Here is a 19,450-nt window from a genome sequence, read left to right on the forward strand (position 1 = left end):
TCAGAATGGACTGAGGAGAGCAATTTGTTCCAAAAGCCACGAGGGCAGCTGAAGCAAGTTCTGTGGAGCGTTTTAGAGCTTGTTTAATTTATTCAATAAACATTTATTTAGTATAAATTGTGTGTACTTATGTGTATATATTATACATGTATACATATATACATACACACACACATACACACACACACATGTTCTTGCTACTGGGTTATGCAGAGATCAAAGATTTTGACAAGATTAATCCATATCTTTTTAAAGGTATTTCTTGGGATTATTCAAAGATCGAGGAATATTAAAACTGACTTTGACACCATGGACTCAAGAGATAGATCAAGCTGAATCCTATATGTTTTATTTTGATACTATTATATTTTGTGGCACCACAGCTTCCTCATGGCATTCTTCATTTCTGTATTCCTCAGTGTATAGATAAGAGGGTTCAGCATGGGTGCAATCACAGTGTACAACACAGAAAACTCCTTCTCATTATTGTTGTCACTGGGAGGTGGCACATAGGTGTAGACACAGGGCAGAAAGAAAAGGACTATAACCATGATGTGGGAGCCACAGGTAGAGAGGGCCTTGCGCCTGCCCTCTACTGAGTGTGTTCGAAGATTATATAATATGACTATGTATGATGCAAGAAGGACAAGAAAAGTAATCAAGCAAACCATCCCATTGTTAGCAATGACCAAGACACTAACAACATGAGTGTCAGTGCAGACCAGTTTCAGGAGGGGTTTCACATCACATATGTAATGGTCGATCTGATTAGGGCCACAGAAGGGTAACCAAAGGACCATGAGCAGCTGGGCAATGGAATGCCAAAAGGCCACTGCCCAGGCAGTCAATATCAGCATGTTACATGTGTGCCGGTTCACAATGGCTGTGTAGCGCAAAGGTTTACAGATGGCAACATAGCGATCAAAGGCCATAGATACCAGGATGAACATTTCAACACCTCCCAGCAAGTGAGCAGCAGAAAGCTGAGTCATACAGCAATTAAAGGAGATGTTTGTGCTCTTGGCAGCTAAGTCTCTGATCAGTGTGGGGATGATGGTGGAAGTATAGGCCAGATCCGTGAGGGCCAAGTGACACAAAAAATAGTACATTGGTTGCTGAATCAGATGGCTATATGTGATAGTGATGAAGATGATGAAGTTACCCAGGAAGATTGCAAAATAACACAGCAAGAAAAATGCAAAACATATTGTCTTCATCTCTTTGCTCAGGAAAAGTCCCAAGAGAACAAATTCTGTGACATTATTCTGATTTTCCATGTATTTAGAGTAGGTGATGAATGTAAATTAGAATATTAATTTATCTGAAATTAGGTGGAATAGGACAAATCATCACTGGTATTTGTTATATTTATAGTGCATAAACCGATTTTGAGAGAATTTTTAAATCATAAAAGATCATTTTAATTGGTACAATTATCATAAAACGTTAAGCCAAAGTTTCTAACTTTAAGTCAGAGAATTATTTAAAAAAGTAATTATCCCTATGCTGAAATTTTTTTCAAGGTAAATAGATCCATTTATTTCTACAGTTTCAATATCGCAACATTACTTCAAATAATATGAACATACCTTAAAAACTACTACATGTATATAAATATGTTATTGTAGCTATATTTATATTTGTATGTATGTATGTGTGTACATATGTATATATCTCCACCTCTAGGGATAACTATCATTAACATATTTTAAAGTACTTGGCTTTAGTTTAAAAGTTTTAGTAAGGAATAGGATAATTAAATGTCGTAATCTAATAGGTTTATTATAAGGGAAAAGTTACCTCTCCTATTTAAAAAAATCTGTTGGCGGATGACGCAAAGAAGGAAAACCAAGTTAAAAAACAAACAAACAAGCAAACAAAAATGTCATGACATTTGTCATTTGGCAAGGGAGGGAGCGAGGAAAAAGAGGAGGAAGAGGAAGAACATGATGAGAATGAGGGAAGCATGAAAGGCAGGGTAAAGGAAAAGAATAATGTGAGGTCCCCTAACTCCTTATGTACCTTGGCGAGTTTTGGTGGGCAGCAATCTTTCTGAAGATTCTTAAGAAAATAAACAAACAGAAAATGTTACTGTGGCAGACAGTGATCTATCACGTCAGCATCAAAACTTCTTTTTCAACATAGTAAGACTGGTCCCTGTGTAGATTTAATCTTGTTGGCCAGAGCTTTCTAACTTCATGAAACCTGTTGAAACCTGGATTCTCCAGACAGCACTTTGAAAATTTACATCACATTAATTTCTCCATTTTTTTCTCCTTCATCACTAAAGGTTTTATATTTGATAATTTGAAACTTTCAGATCAAATGAGTTGAGTGCCATGTCTGCCTTTTTCAATATAGCTAACTTTCCACTTTTGTAATTTCCTCAATTTATTTTCTTTCTTTCTTATTAAATTTATTGAAACACGTTGATGTTTAATCCCAGACATTTCTCAATTCACTGTTTTTCATCCCCGTGTTGTGGAAGCAAATTTCCCCATCCCACTCCTGGTCAGATCTCCACTGTAAATTATGAAAGCATTTTCAGGTACATGAATAAGATATTTTAATAGCCATCCTAACATAGAGCCTACTAATATGAAAAGAAAAAACTTTATTAGTGTTTAAATATTATTACCAAAAAAACCTAGAAAGATGAGCTCAACTTGGGCTGATTAATTAGATTAATGACATGTAAGACCGGTGCTCTCTTCCTAAAAGGGTGAAGGTATTTTTGATTATTCACCTGGCTCAAAACTTCAAGGTGGGGATGAGAGAAACCACAGAAGTACTACATATAGAAGAAAAAAAACAATGAAGCTAAACCAAACATATTCACTATTTGTAGTATGATACCTTTCTGCTGAGAGAAAAGAGGCATCTGTTTTATCATCTGTTCTTTAGAGTTAATATTGATCCTGGCCCAGCCCAGCCCTTTATTTGTTTTTTTTTCCTTTGTTTTACTTATTTGTTCATTAATCTATCTGTTTTTTACCCCAGTAGTCCTTGAAAGGAATATTCCTCTACTCTTTATTTTGACTCAAGTAATGAGTTGTAATTCAACCACAACAAGGGATGGGGAATGACCCAAGAAAAAGAGACAATATTTTTAGTCAATTCACACATTGATTATCCCAGAACTTTGTGTACAGAAAAGTATCCCTATAACGACCCAATATCACAGAGCAATAAAAACATGTCGTTCTAAACTCCAAAGATAAAGGATCTTAACTTGAGCTACTAGTCAAGAGTAGAGTTTCACATGTGTGAGGAAAAGGAAATCTGAATGGATGGTTTAAGATGTAGAGCTGAAAGATGCCTTGGGGCAGTGAAGTGGCACAGTGGATAGAGTCAGGAAGACCCATCTACCTGAGTTTAAATTTAGCCTTAGACACTTATTAGCTTTGTGACTCTGGCCAAGTCACTTAACCTTGTTCAGGGGTGGGGAACCTGCAGCCTTGAGGCCATATCAGGCTCAATGAAAGGATTTAGCTACAAGACTTTTAAGTACTTCTTCTACTCTAAACCTATGGTCTTTTTTAATCTCCAAAGTCTCCTTTAAAGCTTAATAATCAGAGGGATAAAGTGACATTTTCAAAGGCACTCACTTAGCCAAGTAGTAGTTTACTGGGGATTGAAATCTAGATCTGAAACAGCGAATTTAAATAATTTAACCATTGCCATATAGTTAGTAAAGCTCAAAGGTTAGAGTTAAGAGCTTAACCTCACAGTTTTTTTTAACAGTTTTGTTCATTTGTTTTGTATTATATCCCTTTGCTGTGCTCTTTTCAGTCCAAAAATACTGCTGATCATGAAGTGACTCCAAGGGAGGGGGGAAGGTTCCTGCAACATCATTATGAGCCTAGAAATGCCTTAAGTAAAGCTCTTCATATCAAGAACATGTTTCTTCAACCCTAGCCCAAAGGAGTAATGTTCCATGTCCTTAACACTGAAGACCTTTAGGCTCAGAAAGACTGTTGGTGGGTATTTCAATGAAAATGAGATTTTGGGGGGTGGGTGACTAGGAATACCTGAGATAGGGAAGTAGGAATCTAAGTGATCTAAGTTCATAAGACTATATGGGTTCTGTAGGGAAAAAAAATCTTTCAAAGATTACCTTTTCTTTTTTTTTGCTTATCTGTCATGTGTTCATAAACAATATTGAAGAAACATTGTTAAAAATGGGGGGTGTTGTTATTAAGGATAATCAAGTTCTTCAATAAATGAGTGCAAATGCATCCAAGAAAACTGACATTTTACCATAAAACAAGTAGACGAATCCATTCATAGGAGATGCACTCCCACTAAATACATACCTGGTATCAAGACGTGAAGATGATGTCTGGTTAAGCATTCCAGGCAAATATGGGCTCTTGTTATCTCCCAAGAGAATGGTCCATTTTTATCAACAGCCAGGGGTAGGAGAAGGTAATTTTTGCCAGGGGCAAAAATTTGTAAGCGGCAGAGGTGAAATTCTGCAAGAGTTCCTTTATTTTCCTGCCTTGGAACTCAGAAGACAAACAGGTTTTAAAGTTCTGGACTCCACCTAAAACATTTAGTCCATTTAACTGCTTTCTGTGGAGCCATGGAGAAAAGGGAAATTAAAGGTTTGTGAGGGACTCTTGGGACTTGCTCTCCCAGAAGCATTTCTAAGCAGTTAAGAAATGTAAGGCATTAAAATAGAAACAAAGACAAATTTTAGGATCAGTCAGTTGGTCAATCAAGCATTTATTAAACACCTACTATCTATCAGACAAGTCTGCTTAAAGGAGGAAAAATGGTATAATGAAGTGACTGCCTCAGGGTCAGGAAGATCTTAGCTCAAATTCGGCTTCTAGCAGACATAGCTTATGTCACCACAGGAAAGTTAATTAATGTTTTAGTGCCACAGGGAACACCACCCTATTACAAAGCAGGTGCTCTTCTACCTTAGGAAGTAAAATGCCTTGATCAAGTGGCAACTAGGTGTTGCAGTGGATAGAGCACGAATCAGGAGGACCTGAGTTCAAATTTGACCTCAGACATGTATTAATTGTGTGACCCTGAACAAATTATTAAACCCCAATTGCCTCACCCCACCTCACTCCTTCTTTGATATATAGGAGTTCTATATATCAATGTAATATTAGCCCTACTTTAAAATTAGAAAATAAAATTTAAAATGTTCCAGACTCCTTTGAAGATCCTGAGGATATGGCTAAAAATTAAATAATCTCTGCCCTTGAGCAATTTATAGTCTATTGGATAAAACAACATGTGTATATATATCAGTATATTTCATTAACTTTGAACCCATTCATGTAATAGAAACATAGAAGGTACCTGGTCTTCCATATGTCCATAGATGTATTCTGTTGGTTGATAAATATGACAGTTTTATCTTGTTTTGTTTTGTTTTGTTTTTAAAGTATTGACCTGGATTTTTCCTCGATATCTCAGTGTACCTTTGGCACAAGGCCATTATATTTTATATAGTGCCACCTGTTTTTGAAGTCTGGCTTCCAAGATTTTTTATGGCCTCTCAATTACCAAATAACTTTCCTTGCCCCTCATGATGTTTAATCTTCCAATTACCTTTGGCATTAACACTCTTTTTTCTGTGAAATACTCTCCTCCCAAATTCAGAAAAGCATAGAAAGTTTTGCATGAACTAATATTGAGTAAAATAGAGGTCCAGAAGAACAATATTAGCAGTGAAGACAATTGAAAAAAAAAGATAATTGGAAAACTGTTGCTCTTTGATTAACTGACAAAATTATACTCATTCCCCAGGGAACAGATAAGAAACATAATGATTCAGTTCCATGAAGAATCATAAAAAGAAGTGAATAGCATTTATATAGTGCCTACCATGTGCCTAGACCAATGCTAAATGCTTTTTCCAAATATTATGCTTTAAATCTCACAGCAACCTTATGAAATATACTATTACTTTTTTTTTTCATTTTATAGTTGAGGAAACTAAGGCAAACAGAGGTTAAATGATTTGCCCAAAGTCACACACTAATAAGTCATTGAGGTCTTCTCAAGTCCAGGCCCATCACTCTATCCACTTTGTCACGTACGTTCCTATGAATGCTTATGAAGAGAAATGATGCATTCATGGTAACAAACATCTATGTGGCCAATAGAGTGGAAAACTTGGGGTCAAGAAGAACTGAATCCAGAGCAGTGATTTCAGCCCCAAGTGTAGGGATAGCCACACACCCCTACTCATTCCATTACCAAAACAATACAGGCTTTCTTTCTCACAATTTAGATTCTAACAACAGCCTCCTAAAAGTGCTTTCCATAAATTGTCTTTTCTGCTCTTTGTCAATTGTTTATGTCAATGTAAACTTCCTTAGTTAACAATTTGATCATGTCAGTCTTCTTCTTGAAATCCATTGATGGTTGACTCTTACCTACTGAGTAAATCTTAAATTCCTTAGAATTCAAGGTTTTCTACATTGATGTGCTCCTTAACTTTTCAGCATTATCTCAGAATTACAGTGCTCTATCACTACTTATCTGGGCTTGGACAAGTAATTTTAATTCTCTGGTCCTCAATTTCCTTTTTATGTTGTTCTTAGTAGTTCAGGAGTTTGTAACTCTTCATTATCTCATGCACAGGATGCCATTCTATCCTTCACTATTACCCAAAGTCTGTCCAAGTTCATGTTTGTTGCTTCTTTGATACTATCTATCCACCTGAGCCTTTGCCCTCCCTTTCTCCTTTTGTCTTCAATATTTTCAAACATCAAGGTCTTTTTCATTTAGTCCTATCTTCTCACTGTATAGCCAAAATATTTAAGCTTCAGATTCATTATTTGACCTTCCAATGAATACTCTGAATTATTATTTTTAAGTATTGATTTATTTTATCTCCTTGCTGTCCAAAGGACTCTCAAAATTCTCCAGCATGGCACCTCAAGAACATTGATTCTGCAGTACTCAGCTCTTCATGTAGTCCAACTCTCACAGCCATACATTGTTACTGAGAAAAACAAAACAAAATGAAACAAACAAATAAACTAACAAAAAAACACATAATCTTAGTTCTTTTTTATGTTGTTTCAAGCCAGCTCTTCCACTCTCCTCTTTCACCCTCATCAAGAGGCTTTTTCATTCTTCCTCACTTTCTGCCACCAGAGTGGTATTTTCTGCATAACTGAGATTGTTGCTATTTCTTTAGGTAAACTTAATTCCAGCTTTTGATTCATGCAGCCTGGAATTTCATGTGATATACACTGCATATAAAATTTAATATATGAGGTGACAATATATAGCCTTGTCATACTTCTTTTCTCATCTTAAACCACTTAGGCGTTCAATATTTAGTTCTAACTAATGGCTTTTTGACCCACATATAGTTCCTTAGCAGAGAAGTGAAATCATCTGATACTCCTAACTCTTTGTGAACATGTCACATTTTGCTGTGATCCATACAGTCAAAGACTTTAATATAGTATTGAAGCAGAAGTAGATTTTTTTCCCCCTAGAACTACCTTGCTTTCTGTGTAATCAAGCAAATATTGACAATTTGGTCTCTAGTTCCTCTGTCTCTCCCACAACGAGCCTGCTCTTCTGGTATTCTCAGTCCACATATTATCAGAGGCAAACTTGCACAATCTTAAGCATAACCTTGATGTCACGTGAAATGAGCACAGTTGTTTAGTAATTTGCGCATTATTTGGTATTGCCCTTCTTTAGGATTGATTTGTAAACTGATCTATCGCAATGCACTGGCTACTTCCTTTTTATAAAATAAAGAAATTACACAATGTATTTTCTAAAGTCCCTTCCAGCTCTACTGCCTTGATTCTTTGACCTTGAAAGAATTCCATGTTTCAGACAAATTCTACTACTCACATAAATATCAGTTTTCCACTGCTATGACTTTGGTTACCCTATCCCTCACTCTTAGAATGAAATCCTTCAGTGTTCATCTTAAATACTACTTTCTCCTTGAAGCCCTCCCTCATCCTACAGTTAAAAATTGCTTTTCCTTCATCAGACACACTCACATACTCCCTCTTTCTTTCTCAGTTGCACTCTGTGCATATCTATCTCTGTCTTTATACTTCTATCCATCTCTCTCTCTGTCTAACTCAGATACAAAAAAAAATACCCATTGTTTTTGTTGTTATTGAATCATTTTACAGATAAGGAAACTGAGGATAACAGGATCAAGTGTCTTGTCCACAGTCCTACAGCTAGTGTCCAATGCCACATTTGAACACAGGAAGATGAACCTTCCTAACTCCAGGCCTGGAACTTTATCTATTGCACAACCTAGCTGCCTCAACAGAAATAGGGTGAAATTGAGTGTTGGTGGTGGCAGCTCTTTACATTCATTCAGGACCTTGCTTTTCAATTCTCAATCCCTTGTGATTTAATGCATGAAAATACTACCCCCATATCTTAACTCATTGTGCCCTCTCCAAAGTCACCAGTGATATACATATACATACATATATGTGTATGTATGTGTGTGTGTATATATATATATAGTATATATATATATATATATATATATATATATATACTATATATATATATACACATACATATGTGTGAGTGTGTGTGTGTGTGTGTGTGTGTGTGTGTATGTTGCTAAAAGTCAATGTTCTTTTCTCAGTCCCCATTCTTGTCTTTCTCTCTCCCTACCTCAAACCCCCCTGGGAAACCCTCCAATGAAAATTTGCTGTCACTTTTTGGGGAACTAGACTCTTATAGGTAATATTTCCTCTTATCTTGTATGAAAGGGTTCCTCATTCCTTTTTTTATCCATCTCTATACCATGAACACTCTCTACTGCATGTAAGAATGTAAGCTCCTTGGGGCATGAGACTATTTTGTTTGTTTGAATGCAAACCCTCAGCACTTAGCACTGAGCCTGCACATCCTCAGCATGGCAAATAAATAAGAATTTATTACACGCTCACTTTTTGACAAGTGCTATGCTAATCACTAGGCCTACGGATAATTAAAAAAAAACAGATCTTGCTCTCAAGGGGCTTACAGTCTAAAGTGCTTGGGGACGAGATGTCCAGAGAAATATACATAGTGGACATATAAATAGCAAATGGAAGATAATGTAAGAGTGAAGGAACAAAAAGAAAGAAGGAATAAGAAAAACTTCTTACAGAAGGTAACACTTTAGCTTAGACTTGAAAAGGAGGCGATGCGGAGGAAGAATATTTCCAGCATAGCAGATAGCTATGAAATATGCTTACATTCTAAAAATAAAATATAATGTTCAAGAAACAGTAAGGAAGATAGAATTATTACATCAAAAAGCATGTGGAAGAAAGTAAGGCAATGGGAAAAGTAAAAAGGTTACACATTATGAAAGACTGTAAAGGCCAAAGACAGGATTTGGTTTGGTAAGTAGAAAGAAGGTAAGCAGAAAGGCTGCCTTTCTTCTTTTTCTAGAATGCTGTCCCTTCACTTCTAACTTTTATGGGCCCTAATCACCTTCAGGCTTCAGGTCACGTCATTTCCTTTAAAACCCTCTTATGACTCACCCAGTTGGTAATGACCCCACAACAAGTTGTTTTAAGTTTGCTGTATAGATAGCATATATTTCTTAGTGAACCAATTGCAGCTCACCATAATACTTCTGAACAAGGCATTAAAGATTGAGAAGGGATAAAGTCAGATAGAGAAGTGTGTCTGTACCCAGTCAGACCAAGACTGTGCAGCATCACTGCATTGATAGTAAATAAACACCAAGGAGCATTTGCAGGCCTGTACAGAACAGCCCATAAGCAGCTATGAGAGAAAACAGTAGAAGAATTCAACTGAAGATAAAGAATGTGAAAAGAAAAGAGGAAACTTTGGGAACAAATTCCTGAGTTTGTCTGATGAGAGTGTTGATTAACACCTCAGGAGACCATAAATGGGGAAATAGATGTGTTTGGGATTTAAGGGAGTGTTTCAGACTCCTGCTTTGGGTATAATGGCTAATTTAAGAATTGAAGAATTTTGATTACTATTAGAAAAAGTGGCTGTTATACAACAGGGAAATCTGGATACCCAAAACGTGTCTAAGAAGTCTAGGTTTGTGGCATGTCTCTATGTACTGGTTATTGAATCAGTCAATAAACATTTTTTAGGCATCTACTATTGGCCAGGCACCATACTATGTGCTGGGGATTAAAAAAAAAAAGAGGCAACAGATAATCCCTATACTGAAGGAGCTCTTAATCTAATGAAAGCAACAATAAACATGCAAATGTGTTGTAAACATGCCACATGGAGGAAAAATTGGAAGTAAGAGAGGGACAGCATTACAATTAAGAGAGGTTGGGAAAAATTTCCTTTAAAAGATTGGATTTTACTTGGGTCTGTAAGGAAACCAGGGTAGCCAATAAGCAGAGAAGAGGAGGGAGACTATTCCAGGCATGAGAATTCTGATCTGAGAAATTTTATCAGTCCTGTCCCCTGGATGAATTGCAAACACATGCAGCAGATCAGAGACAGAGAGAGAGACAGACAGACAGAGAGACAGACAGAGAGAGAGAGAGAGAGAGAGAGAGAGAGAGAGAGAGAGAGAAAGAGAGAGACAGAGACAGAGACAAAGAGACAGAGAGAAAGAGAGAGAAATTCTGGTGTTTCTCCAAATCCCCTTTCACTAATGGATCTGTAACATGTCATACTTAGAACTAATACAAATTGGCAAAGGAAGTTAATTAATTGGTAGCCCCTTATGGTTTAAATTCATATTGTGTCTTTATTGCAAGTTGATATACTTCCTTCACTTAGTAAGGAGCTAATCATCCAGTAATTAGCTTTTGAAGGTATCAGGTGACAGAAATCTGACAGCAAGTGGGGTAACATAACAGATCTCTCCTATAGTAATTGGAAGGAATGGTACAAAAACAAGATTATGAAAAGCTAATATGAGAGGAGATAGGAGGGCATTAAAGATAATGGTGACTTCACAGCTTCACTTTATACTACCCTGTTTTTCGGCTTATTTTTGGTATAAGAATCAAGTTTTGGGGCATGAGGCATGTGTAGAAAGAATATGAAATAATAATAAATCTCTTTAATTACTATTGACCTAAAACAATCATTCAACAAAAAAAGGTTTCTATTTTCAAAGAACAGTGCAAAGAAATAAAGGAGATACAAAATTTCAGGCAGTAGGCTCTCTGTTTCTCATCTCTGAAGGGATATACTTAAAAGTACTATTTCTACCTGAAATTTTGTAAGATATGTCATTTAGGTACTTATGTTTTATCAGGAGACTAATCAAAATTATAGAAGTGTGGGGTATGTGGGGTGTTCAAGGAGAATTAGGTGTGAGGGCTTGATAAGCCATTTTCAGGACTGCTCATCCACCTTTGGTATCCACCTTCACTCAGCTCTCACCTGTGACACCAAGAAGCTTTAGCATGCACAGCATCCACACTCTGATAAACCACCTTGGTGGACAGGCTAAACCAAGTTAAGGGTAACCAACAGGCCTCAAACCTTCGGTGAGTTAGAGGATGTCAGCCCCAAGCATGTGATGATTCTCCCCAGAGCAATGGGCAGATGAGAACAATGGGTTCCAATGGCCATGAAGGCAGCTGAGATATGTATGTGGGGCACTTAGAGCTTGGTCAGGCATCAAAGACGGAAAGGTCATCTATTGCAATCTGGGCCATCGCCAGTCATCTTAGATTTGGTTCTGCCACTGGACTTCAATGACTTAGGAAGAGAGAGTCTGATGACTGTGTAACTGGCTCGCTTCAATCCAATTTACTCGCACGTCAAGACATCATGCTTGCTGTAACTGGTCCTCTTCCAAAATGAAGGATTAATAGCCCTGTATGTATATTTACACACATATATGTGTATATTATGTATGTATGTATGTATGTGCATGTATGTGTACATATATGCTATATATGTGTCATATGTATATAAATGTTATACCTGTGAGTGGATATAGCTGTGTGTATTCTATTTAACATATTCTCTTCCATATGTATTATGCAGATCTTTTTTTGGTTCCAGATATTTCTGCATGGCATTCTGCATTTTCACATTCCACAGTATGCAGATGAGAAGATTCAGCAGAGGTTTAAATGCTGGATCAAACATTTTTTCTCCTAATCAATAAAAATGGCATTGTGAAGGGGCACATAGAGGCAATGTAGGACACATAGGAGACAGAAAGAGGTTAAGTGAATTACCAAGTGTCACATATCCAGTAAGTATCTGAAGTCAGATTTTAACTCAGGTCTTTGCCAAGAAAACCCTAAATGGGGTTACGAAGAATTGAACAAGACTGGAAAATGACTGAACAGAGGAATAAAGTATGAGGCTGGGTCCTTAGCTAAAGGATAATGGAGGGGTGGTATTAGAAGTTTGAGGAGAGAAGAAAAAAATTAGAGTACTGTAGTCAGTAGGATAGTTCATTGATTAAGAATGTGTATAGATATTGCTTTCTTAAAATGAGGTCCCAGTTGGATTTACATAATATAAACCTGTATTCTATTCTAAACACATTTTCATGATATTCTCTGTCTCCATTTACCAGCAGATGAAGAGAATGTAAAGTATTAAATGGCAGGAGTAATTCAAGATGAATTTGTTTTACTAGGCAGGATTGTTAATCATAGTAGGATTTAGGGTATTTGAGTGTAATGGACAGCATAAAGTGCTTTACCAAGGGTGCAAGAGGAGGAGGGAAAGATAGTGTATCCAGGGTAAAAGTGATGGTCTAGGAAAGAACTGAGGGCCAAAGTGATTGAAGACCACGATTAGGATAAAACAAGATTAGAGATCATAAGGCAGAGGGAGAGATTGAATGATAGAAGATTACAGTCAGATTAAGGAATTCAAATAAAGAAATGCTGTGAAACACTTTTGGTTCATGGCAAGATCAAGAGTAATGCCAGTTTCATATTTAGTCAATTTTGCTTGGTGCAGTAGATCATGAGAACTAACTAAATTGAGGACTAGGAAATTAGGGTGCTTGAAGCAGTAGCATTAGGCTTGTTGTATTCCCTAGTATATAGACAGGAGGTGGGGCAAAGAAAAAAATGTGATGAAGAGGCACCACATTCCTTTAGGAAGTATGAACACTGTCTTAGGTGTGGGTAGAGTGGCTACAAGAAACATTACTGGGCACTATGTTTTAATTCAATGAATCTCGAAGAAGGATGAGTTACTGAGAAATAGTATGTAGGGAGAATATGGAAGTAGCAATGGAAAGTGGTATGGGGTTGAGGTCAAACAACCATGGGATGAATGAGGCTTGGAACTGGGGATACAAAGCTACAGAGCTTTCCTTCTCTTGAGTGGGGACACGTTCATGTGCAAATACATACACAACATAGACAAAGCAAATCAACATAACTCAGGGGATAGGGAAAAAGGATATTCAAAAAAAAATTTCAGGTCCAAGGTAGTGGTTAGGTTGAAGGAGAACATACATTTCCTATTATTTGAATATTCATTAAAGGAACTGGGGATATTTAGTCCAGAGGGATGAAAAGGGAATGAATGCTGTCTTCAAATATCTGAAGAGATGTGCTGTGGATGTGAGTTGTGCCTTATTTTTCTCGGCCCTAGAGGGTAAAGTTAGGTACAATGAATAGAAATTGAAAAGCAGTATTTTAAATTCAATGTCAGGAAAAATGCCTATTTGAATTCACCAAGAGTATAGGATTCTAGAAGATATTGGTTTTCCTTCCTTAGAGATATTCTAGTAGGATAGGATCAGGGATCAATCTTCTTCTTTTTCTTCTTCTTCATTGGTGGAGTTGATTACACAGCTTCAGAAAAACCTTCCACTACTGAAATTTGGTGCCTTTAAAAGATAGCAGGAAAAGAAAAGGAATAACAAAATAATACCATATTGATAATAGTATGAACTGGCTGTTGGTATTAAAATTGGGCATTTTTAGCAGCAACAGATATACACATACATAGATACAAAAAAGCCATTTTGTCCAATGATAGCTCTATAATTAAGAGCCCAATACCTAGTTCAACTCAGAAAGGAATAACTAGTCTAGCCCTTTAGATAACTGTGCAAGTTAATTAGACTTTAGGAAAAACTCTAGCTCAGTCAACTGAGTGGAGGAAAATTCTTCCCTTGTGATTGGTAATAGCTGTATGTTTGAAAGAGGATCATATATTCCATGGAGGTCACTTTCCTTTGGAAACCAGTTTTTGTAACCAAACTTTCCTCATGGCATTCTTCATGTCAGTATTTCTAAGGGAATAGATGAAAGGGTTGAACATAGGAGCAATGATGGTGTAAAAGAGGGCAAACACCTTATCTTCAATTACAGAATTGTCTGTAGGCACATAGGTGAAGATGAGGGGCACAAAGAACATGATGACCACAGTAATGTGTGATCCACAAGTGGAGAGGGCCTTATGCCGACCCTCTGATGAGTGAGTCCTCAAAGTGGTCAGGATGATGATATAAGAAATAAGTAAAGAAATGAAGGTCAAAATACTCAGCATCCCAGTGGTACCAATTAACGCAATAACAAGCGAGAAAGTATCTGTGCAGGCCAGCTTTAGCAGAGGAAACACATCACAGAAATAGTGGTCTATTTTATTGGGGCCACAGAAAGGCAGCTGAACAGCAATCAATACTTGCATGATTGAGTGAAGGAATGCCCCTATGCAAGAGGCCAACACGATAAGACGGCATACCTTTCTACTCATGATGACCATGTAATGCAGTGGCTTGCAGATGGCAACATAGCGATCAAAGGCCATTGCCACCAGGATGAAAATCTCTGCGGCACCAAAGAAATGAGCATAGAACATCTGGGCCATGCAGTTGTTGTAGGAGATGGTCGATCTCTGAGCCAATAAATCCACAATCAGTTTTGGAGCAACAGTGGAGGTGAAACAGACATCCATGAAGGACAAGTAACTGAGGAAAAAGTACATGGGCTGTTCATTGAGTTGACTAAATCTGATGGTGGTCAGGATGAAGAGGTTTCCCATCAAGATCACAAGATAGCAAAGTGAAAAGAAAATCAAACTGACTTCCTTGACCTCTTGACTATTGAACAGACCCAGCAGGATAAATTCAGTGACATTGTTTCTATCCTCCATGACTTCAGCACTGAGTTGAGTGTATAGGGAAAAGTTGGTATACCTAAAACGAGAAAAATCAAGGACAATATTAGTTATTTATTAAATACTCTCAGTGATAACCAGGTATTACTCTCAGCATCAAGGGAGAGAACATGATACTTATTTAGTTCTTGGTTCTATTTTAATATTGTCAATCAATTAGCATTACTTAAGTGCATACTATGTCCTAGAATTATATGAAAGGCAATAAATCTGGGCCTTGCCTTTTTTATTTGTTTGTTTGTTTTTTTCTTTCTAAAACTTATTCAAGAAGAAAAAAACATATTATAAACTTAAATACTAAAATGAAATACAAAGTAAGAAAGAAAAAAAATCATAGCCATATGCACAACAGAATGTTACAGGATTGAAAATATAGAGCAATAAATTTCTATCAAGAAAGACTATATAATAAAAACTACACAATGTATTCAGAACTGTTCGTCTTTGCTTCCTTGTGAATTTTCTTTTGTTCTTTGCTGTTTACTTTTCACTTTGTTCTTTTTTCCTCCTTCTTACTCCCCTCCCCAAAGGAGGATAGATAGATATAGATATATAAAGATATAAATAGGGATATATAGATGTATGTCACATACACACACACACACACACACACACATATACATAATATACATATATGCACAAATATATGTATATTATGTATATATATGCATACACACACATATATGTATTTAGATATCAATAATCATGCTCATATGGAGACACATACATTCATATAAATCTATGTATGAACATACCAAGCTTTCTTGTCCTCTGTTTCTCTGAGGATGGATAACATCTTACTTCATAAGTCCAAGTCTTTCTATACTTTTCTACGTCCACCAACTCATCAATTCCTACACACAGCCATATTCCAACCTTATACTATCTAGTTATTTTAAATAGTCTAAAACAATGTTGATTAATATGGCTGGCACAACGTAGTTTCCCTATTTTTCTCTTTTGATTAAATCAATGTTAGCTTTAACTTTGAAATCATGATTACAACCCCTGCTTTTTTTCTAATAAATTCTACTTCTGATCTTTATTTTATGTCTGTTTGTATCTCTTATTTCCTATCCCTCCTGACTCCTCTACTTTACTTCTACCCACTACCTTGCCCTCCTATTACTTAACTTGCTTCCTCCAAAGATCTCTCCCTTATCCTATCTTCCATTTATCTAGACACATTACTATGCCCCTTTATCCTATTCAGTCATGCTCTTCCCTCTAAAAATGCCTCCTCCCATACCCTTAGCCGTTTCTTTCTTTCTGAATTTAGAAGACTTGTATATCCTTCTAGATATACATGTACTATTCCCTCTTTAATGTTTTCCGAGTGAGAGTAGGGTTCCAGAACCCTAGAAAGCCTCATCACCCATCTAATTCCTCTGTATTAGTTGTTCTTCTCACACCTCATTTGTGTAAGGTAATTACTCTTTTTACCTTTTCCTAATTGATTTTTCCTTTTAAAATCATATCAAGCACATTTTTATCTTATTCTTTCTTTCAAACTACCCAATTACAAATTACAATCTTAGATATACAGTTTACATTTCCTCATATAAAAAGTAGTCTATCCTTAGAGTCCCTTGTAATTAGTCTTTCATGTTTACCTTATATTTCTCTTGGATTGTGTATATCAAATTTTCTATTAACTTCAGCTGTTTTTTGCGATAAAATTCTGAAAGTCTGGCAATTCATTAAATATCCTTTTTTGTTGGCCTGGTTCACAGGATCTCATTTTATAAAGAGAAAGATAACTATGCATATACCAGATATCTGCCGTTTATGTATCTATGTTTCTCTATCACCTAACTTGTAATAGATAAATATTGGTATATAATTGTATGTGTCATGTACCTATTTCTCTATTCATCATCTATCAATTAAGTGGCAATTCATCTCAGAAGGAAGATATTTGGCAAAGGGATGGGACGGGAATCAAACAAGTACTCTACGGAACTTTTCATTTGCACAATCCTTTTTTTTTTTTTGGGTGGGGGCAATTGGAATTAAGTGACTTGCCCAAAGTCACATAGCTAGTAAGTGTTTGAGGCTGTATTTGAACTCAGGTCATCCTGATTCCAGGGCCAGTTCTCCATCCACTGTGCTCTCTAGATGTCTCAATATTTGAGCATTCTTAAAAGAAGCTGGGAAGAACAACAGGTAAAGGTGAACAGGAAGAACATTCTGGGTTGTGGTGGGGACAGCAGTTAAAGTAATATAGTCAATAAATGAGAATGTTATGAGTGGGGAGTAACAAATAGTCCCATATACATGCCTTACAAAGGCTATGTAGGAGTGCAAATTATTAAAACAAAACAAAACTATAAAAGTGTGTGTATGTGTGTGTGTGTGTGTCTGTGTGTGTGGCGGGGCAGATTGTGAAGGACTTTAAATGCCAAAAAAAAAAATATTGATATGGAGACTATGTTGAGCTACTGGAGTTTATTAGATAAGGGAATGGCATAGGCTGATCTGTACTTTGGGACAATTACTTTATTAGTTGAGAAGAGGATGAATCAGAGTGAGTAAAGACTTGATTCAGGGAGACTTCTGCAATAGTCCAGATGTGAGGTGATTAGGCCCTGACCCAGGGTGACATCTGTGTGAGTAGAGAGGAGGACATACATGAAAGATATTGGAAAGATAGAAATAAAAAGACTTGATATCAGAATGATTTGCATGGTAGATGAGGAGTAAAAGACAATACTAAGGTTGTGAGCCTGTGTGACTAGAAGAATGGCATACCATTAAAAATAATAGGAAAATTGGGAGTAATGGAGAGTTTGGGGAGAAAACAATGAGTTCTGTTTCAGATATATTGAGTTCAAGGTTCCTTTAGAGTATCCAGGTCAAGACTGCCAGAAGGCAATTTGTTACTCATCTAGCTATGGTGAGATATTCTGGATGGATGTAGAGATCCATCCTGAAAGTCATAATTAAATTCATGAGATGTGATTGAATAAAGAGACAGCAGAATGGAAACACATAAAAAGATCCTTGGGGTACACCACAAGTCAGCGGCATCAGATGGATTGTGATCCATAAAAGGAGAGTGTTCTGATACATTACCTCACATTGATCAAATTGCTGAAGATGACAACAAGATGAAAAACTCCAATTTTGTAGAAGTTGAAGGAAAACAGCATGTTATTCCAGGGCTGATAACAATGTGATTAAGTACAGCTAATCTAGAAAAAAGAATTAATTGTACTCAAATTTCTTACATTGTTTGACTAAAAGATACTACTACTATGTTTTATAGTGGAAGGAGAATAAAAAATAAGACAATGATCATTTGTACAGGAAATGGAAATAACAATATTATTTGTAGTTTAACAAAATAAAAAAAAAGTGGCGTAAGTTTTGAGAAACTGAAGAAACTCATCAAGAGCAAAGGCTGCCTTATTTATTTCTACATGATCTCCTTCCAACCAAATGCCAGTTAGGAAATATAGAAAAGATAAAGGAAAGAAGGAAGGAAGGAAGGAAGGAAGGAAGGAAGGAAGGAAGGAAGGAAGGAAGGAAGGAAGGAAGGAAGGAAAGAAGAAGGAAGAAGGAAGGAAGAAGGAAGGAAGGAAGGAAGGAAGGAAGGATAGGATAGAAGAAAAGAAGAAAGGGAAGAAGAAGGAAGGAAGGAAGGAAGGAAGAAGAAGAAGAAAGGAAGGAAGGAAGGAAGGAAGGAAGGAAGGAGGGAAGGAAGGAAGGAAGGAAGGAAGGAAGGAAGGAAGGAAGGGAGCAAAGAGAGAAGGAAGGAAGGAAGGAAGGGCTTGTATTTAAGAAATTTTACAGAGCTTTCAACGATCCTAGGTTCCTCCCTCAAATAAAAATCCTACCTATACCCTTTGACCCAGTAATGACACTACTTGGTCTATTTCCAAAGATAATTAGAGAAAAAGGAAAAGTGTTTTTCTTCATATGTCCTTTATAATTAACTTGGATATTTATAATAGTCAAAATAACTTATTTGTTCAAAGTCATTCTTAAAAACAATATTGCTGCTGCTGTATAAAATGTTATTTTGGTTCTACTCATTTTACTCTTCATTATTTCATGCAAGTTTGCTCACTTTTTTTGTTGTTATTGTTGTTTTCTAAAATTATTGAGCTCATTATTTCTTATACCACAGTAGTATTCCATCACAATCACATACCACAACTTGTCAACCATTTCCCTAATTGATAGGCATGGCTGTAGTTTCCACTTATTTGCCATCACAAAGTGAGTTGTTATAAGCATTTTGGAACACATAGGTTCTTTCCCTTTTCCCCCTTAGATGTTCTCTTGTGCATTAAGTGCATACTCCTGAGAAATTTTATGGGGAAGCAACGAAAACTGAAGCATAAAATGAGAAGGCATG

General features: G+C 36.5%; 2 protein-coding genes across 2 annotated transcripts; both read right to left on the reverse strand.

The window, feature by feature from the left end:
* Nucleotides 1-362: 362 nt before the first annotated feature.
* On the reverse strand, nucleotides 363-1,277 carry LOC110199526 (olfactory receptor 4P4-like). Its single transcript, XM_020974407.1, has one exon. The coding sequence runs from the start codon at nucleotides 1,275-1,277 to the stop codon at nucleotides 363-365; it is 915 nt and encodes a 304-aa protein (XP_020830066.1).
* A 12,856-nt stretch (nucleotides 1,278-14,133) lies between these two features.
* LOC110199699 (olfactory receptor 4P4-like) lies at nucleotides 14,134-15,063 on the reverse strand. The gene has a single exon (XM_020974578.1). The coding sequence runs from the start codon at nucleotides 15,061-15,063 to the stop codon at nucleotides 14,134-14,136; it is 930 nt and encodes a 309-aa protein (XP_020830237.1).
* Nucleotides 15,064-19,450: the final 4,387 nt, after the last annotated feature.

This window comes from Phascolarctos cinereus, unplaced genomic scaffold (genome assembly GCF_003287225.1).
Source record: "Phascolarctos cinereus isolate Bilbo 61053 unplaced genomic scaffold, phaCin_HiC Scaffold_9;HRSCAF=440, whole genome shotgun sequence".
In the NCBI taxonomy this organism is placed as follows: domain Eukaryota; kingdom Metazoa; phylum Chordata; class Mammalia; order Diprotodontia; family Phascolarctidae; genus Phascolarctos; species Phascolarctos cinereus.

What these genes read in the sequence shown, in the direction of transcription:
- LOC110199699 (XM_020974578.1), bottom strand. Translation starts at nt 15,063, where the DNA reads ATGGAGGATAGAAACAATGTCACTGAATTTATCCTGCTGGGTCTGTTC.
- LOC110199526 (XM_020974407.1), bottom strand. Translation starts at nt 1,277, where the DNA reads ATGGAAAATCAGAATAATGTCACAGAATTTGTTCTCTTGGGACTTTTC.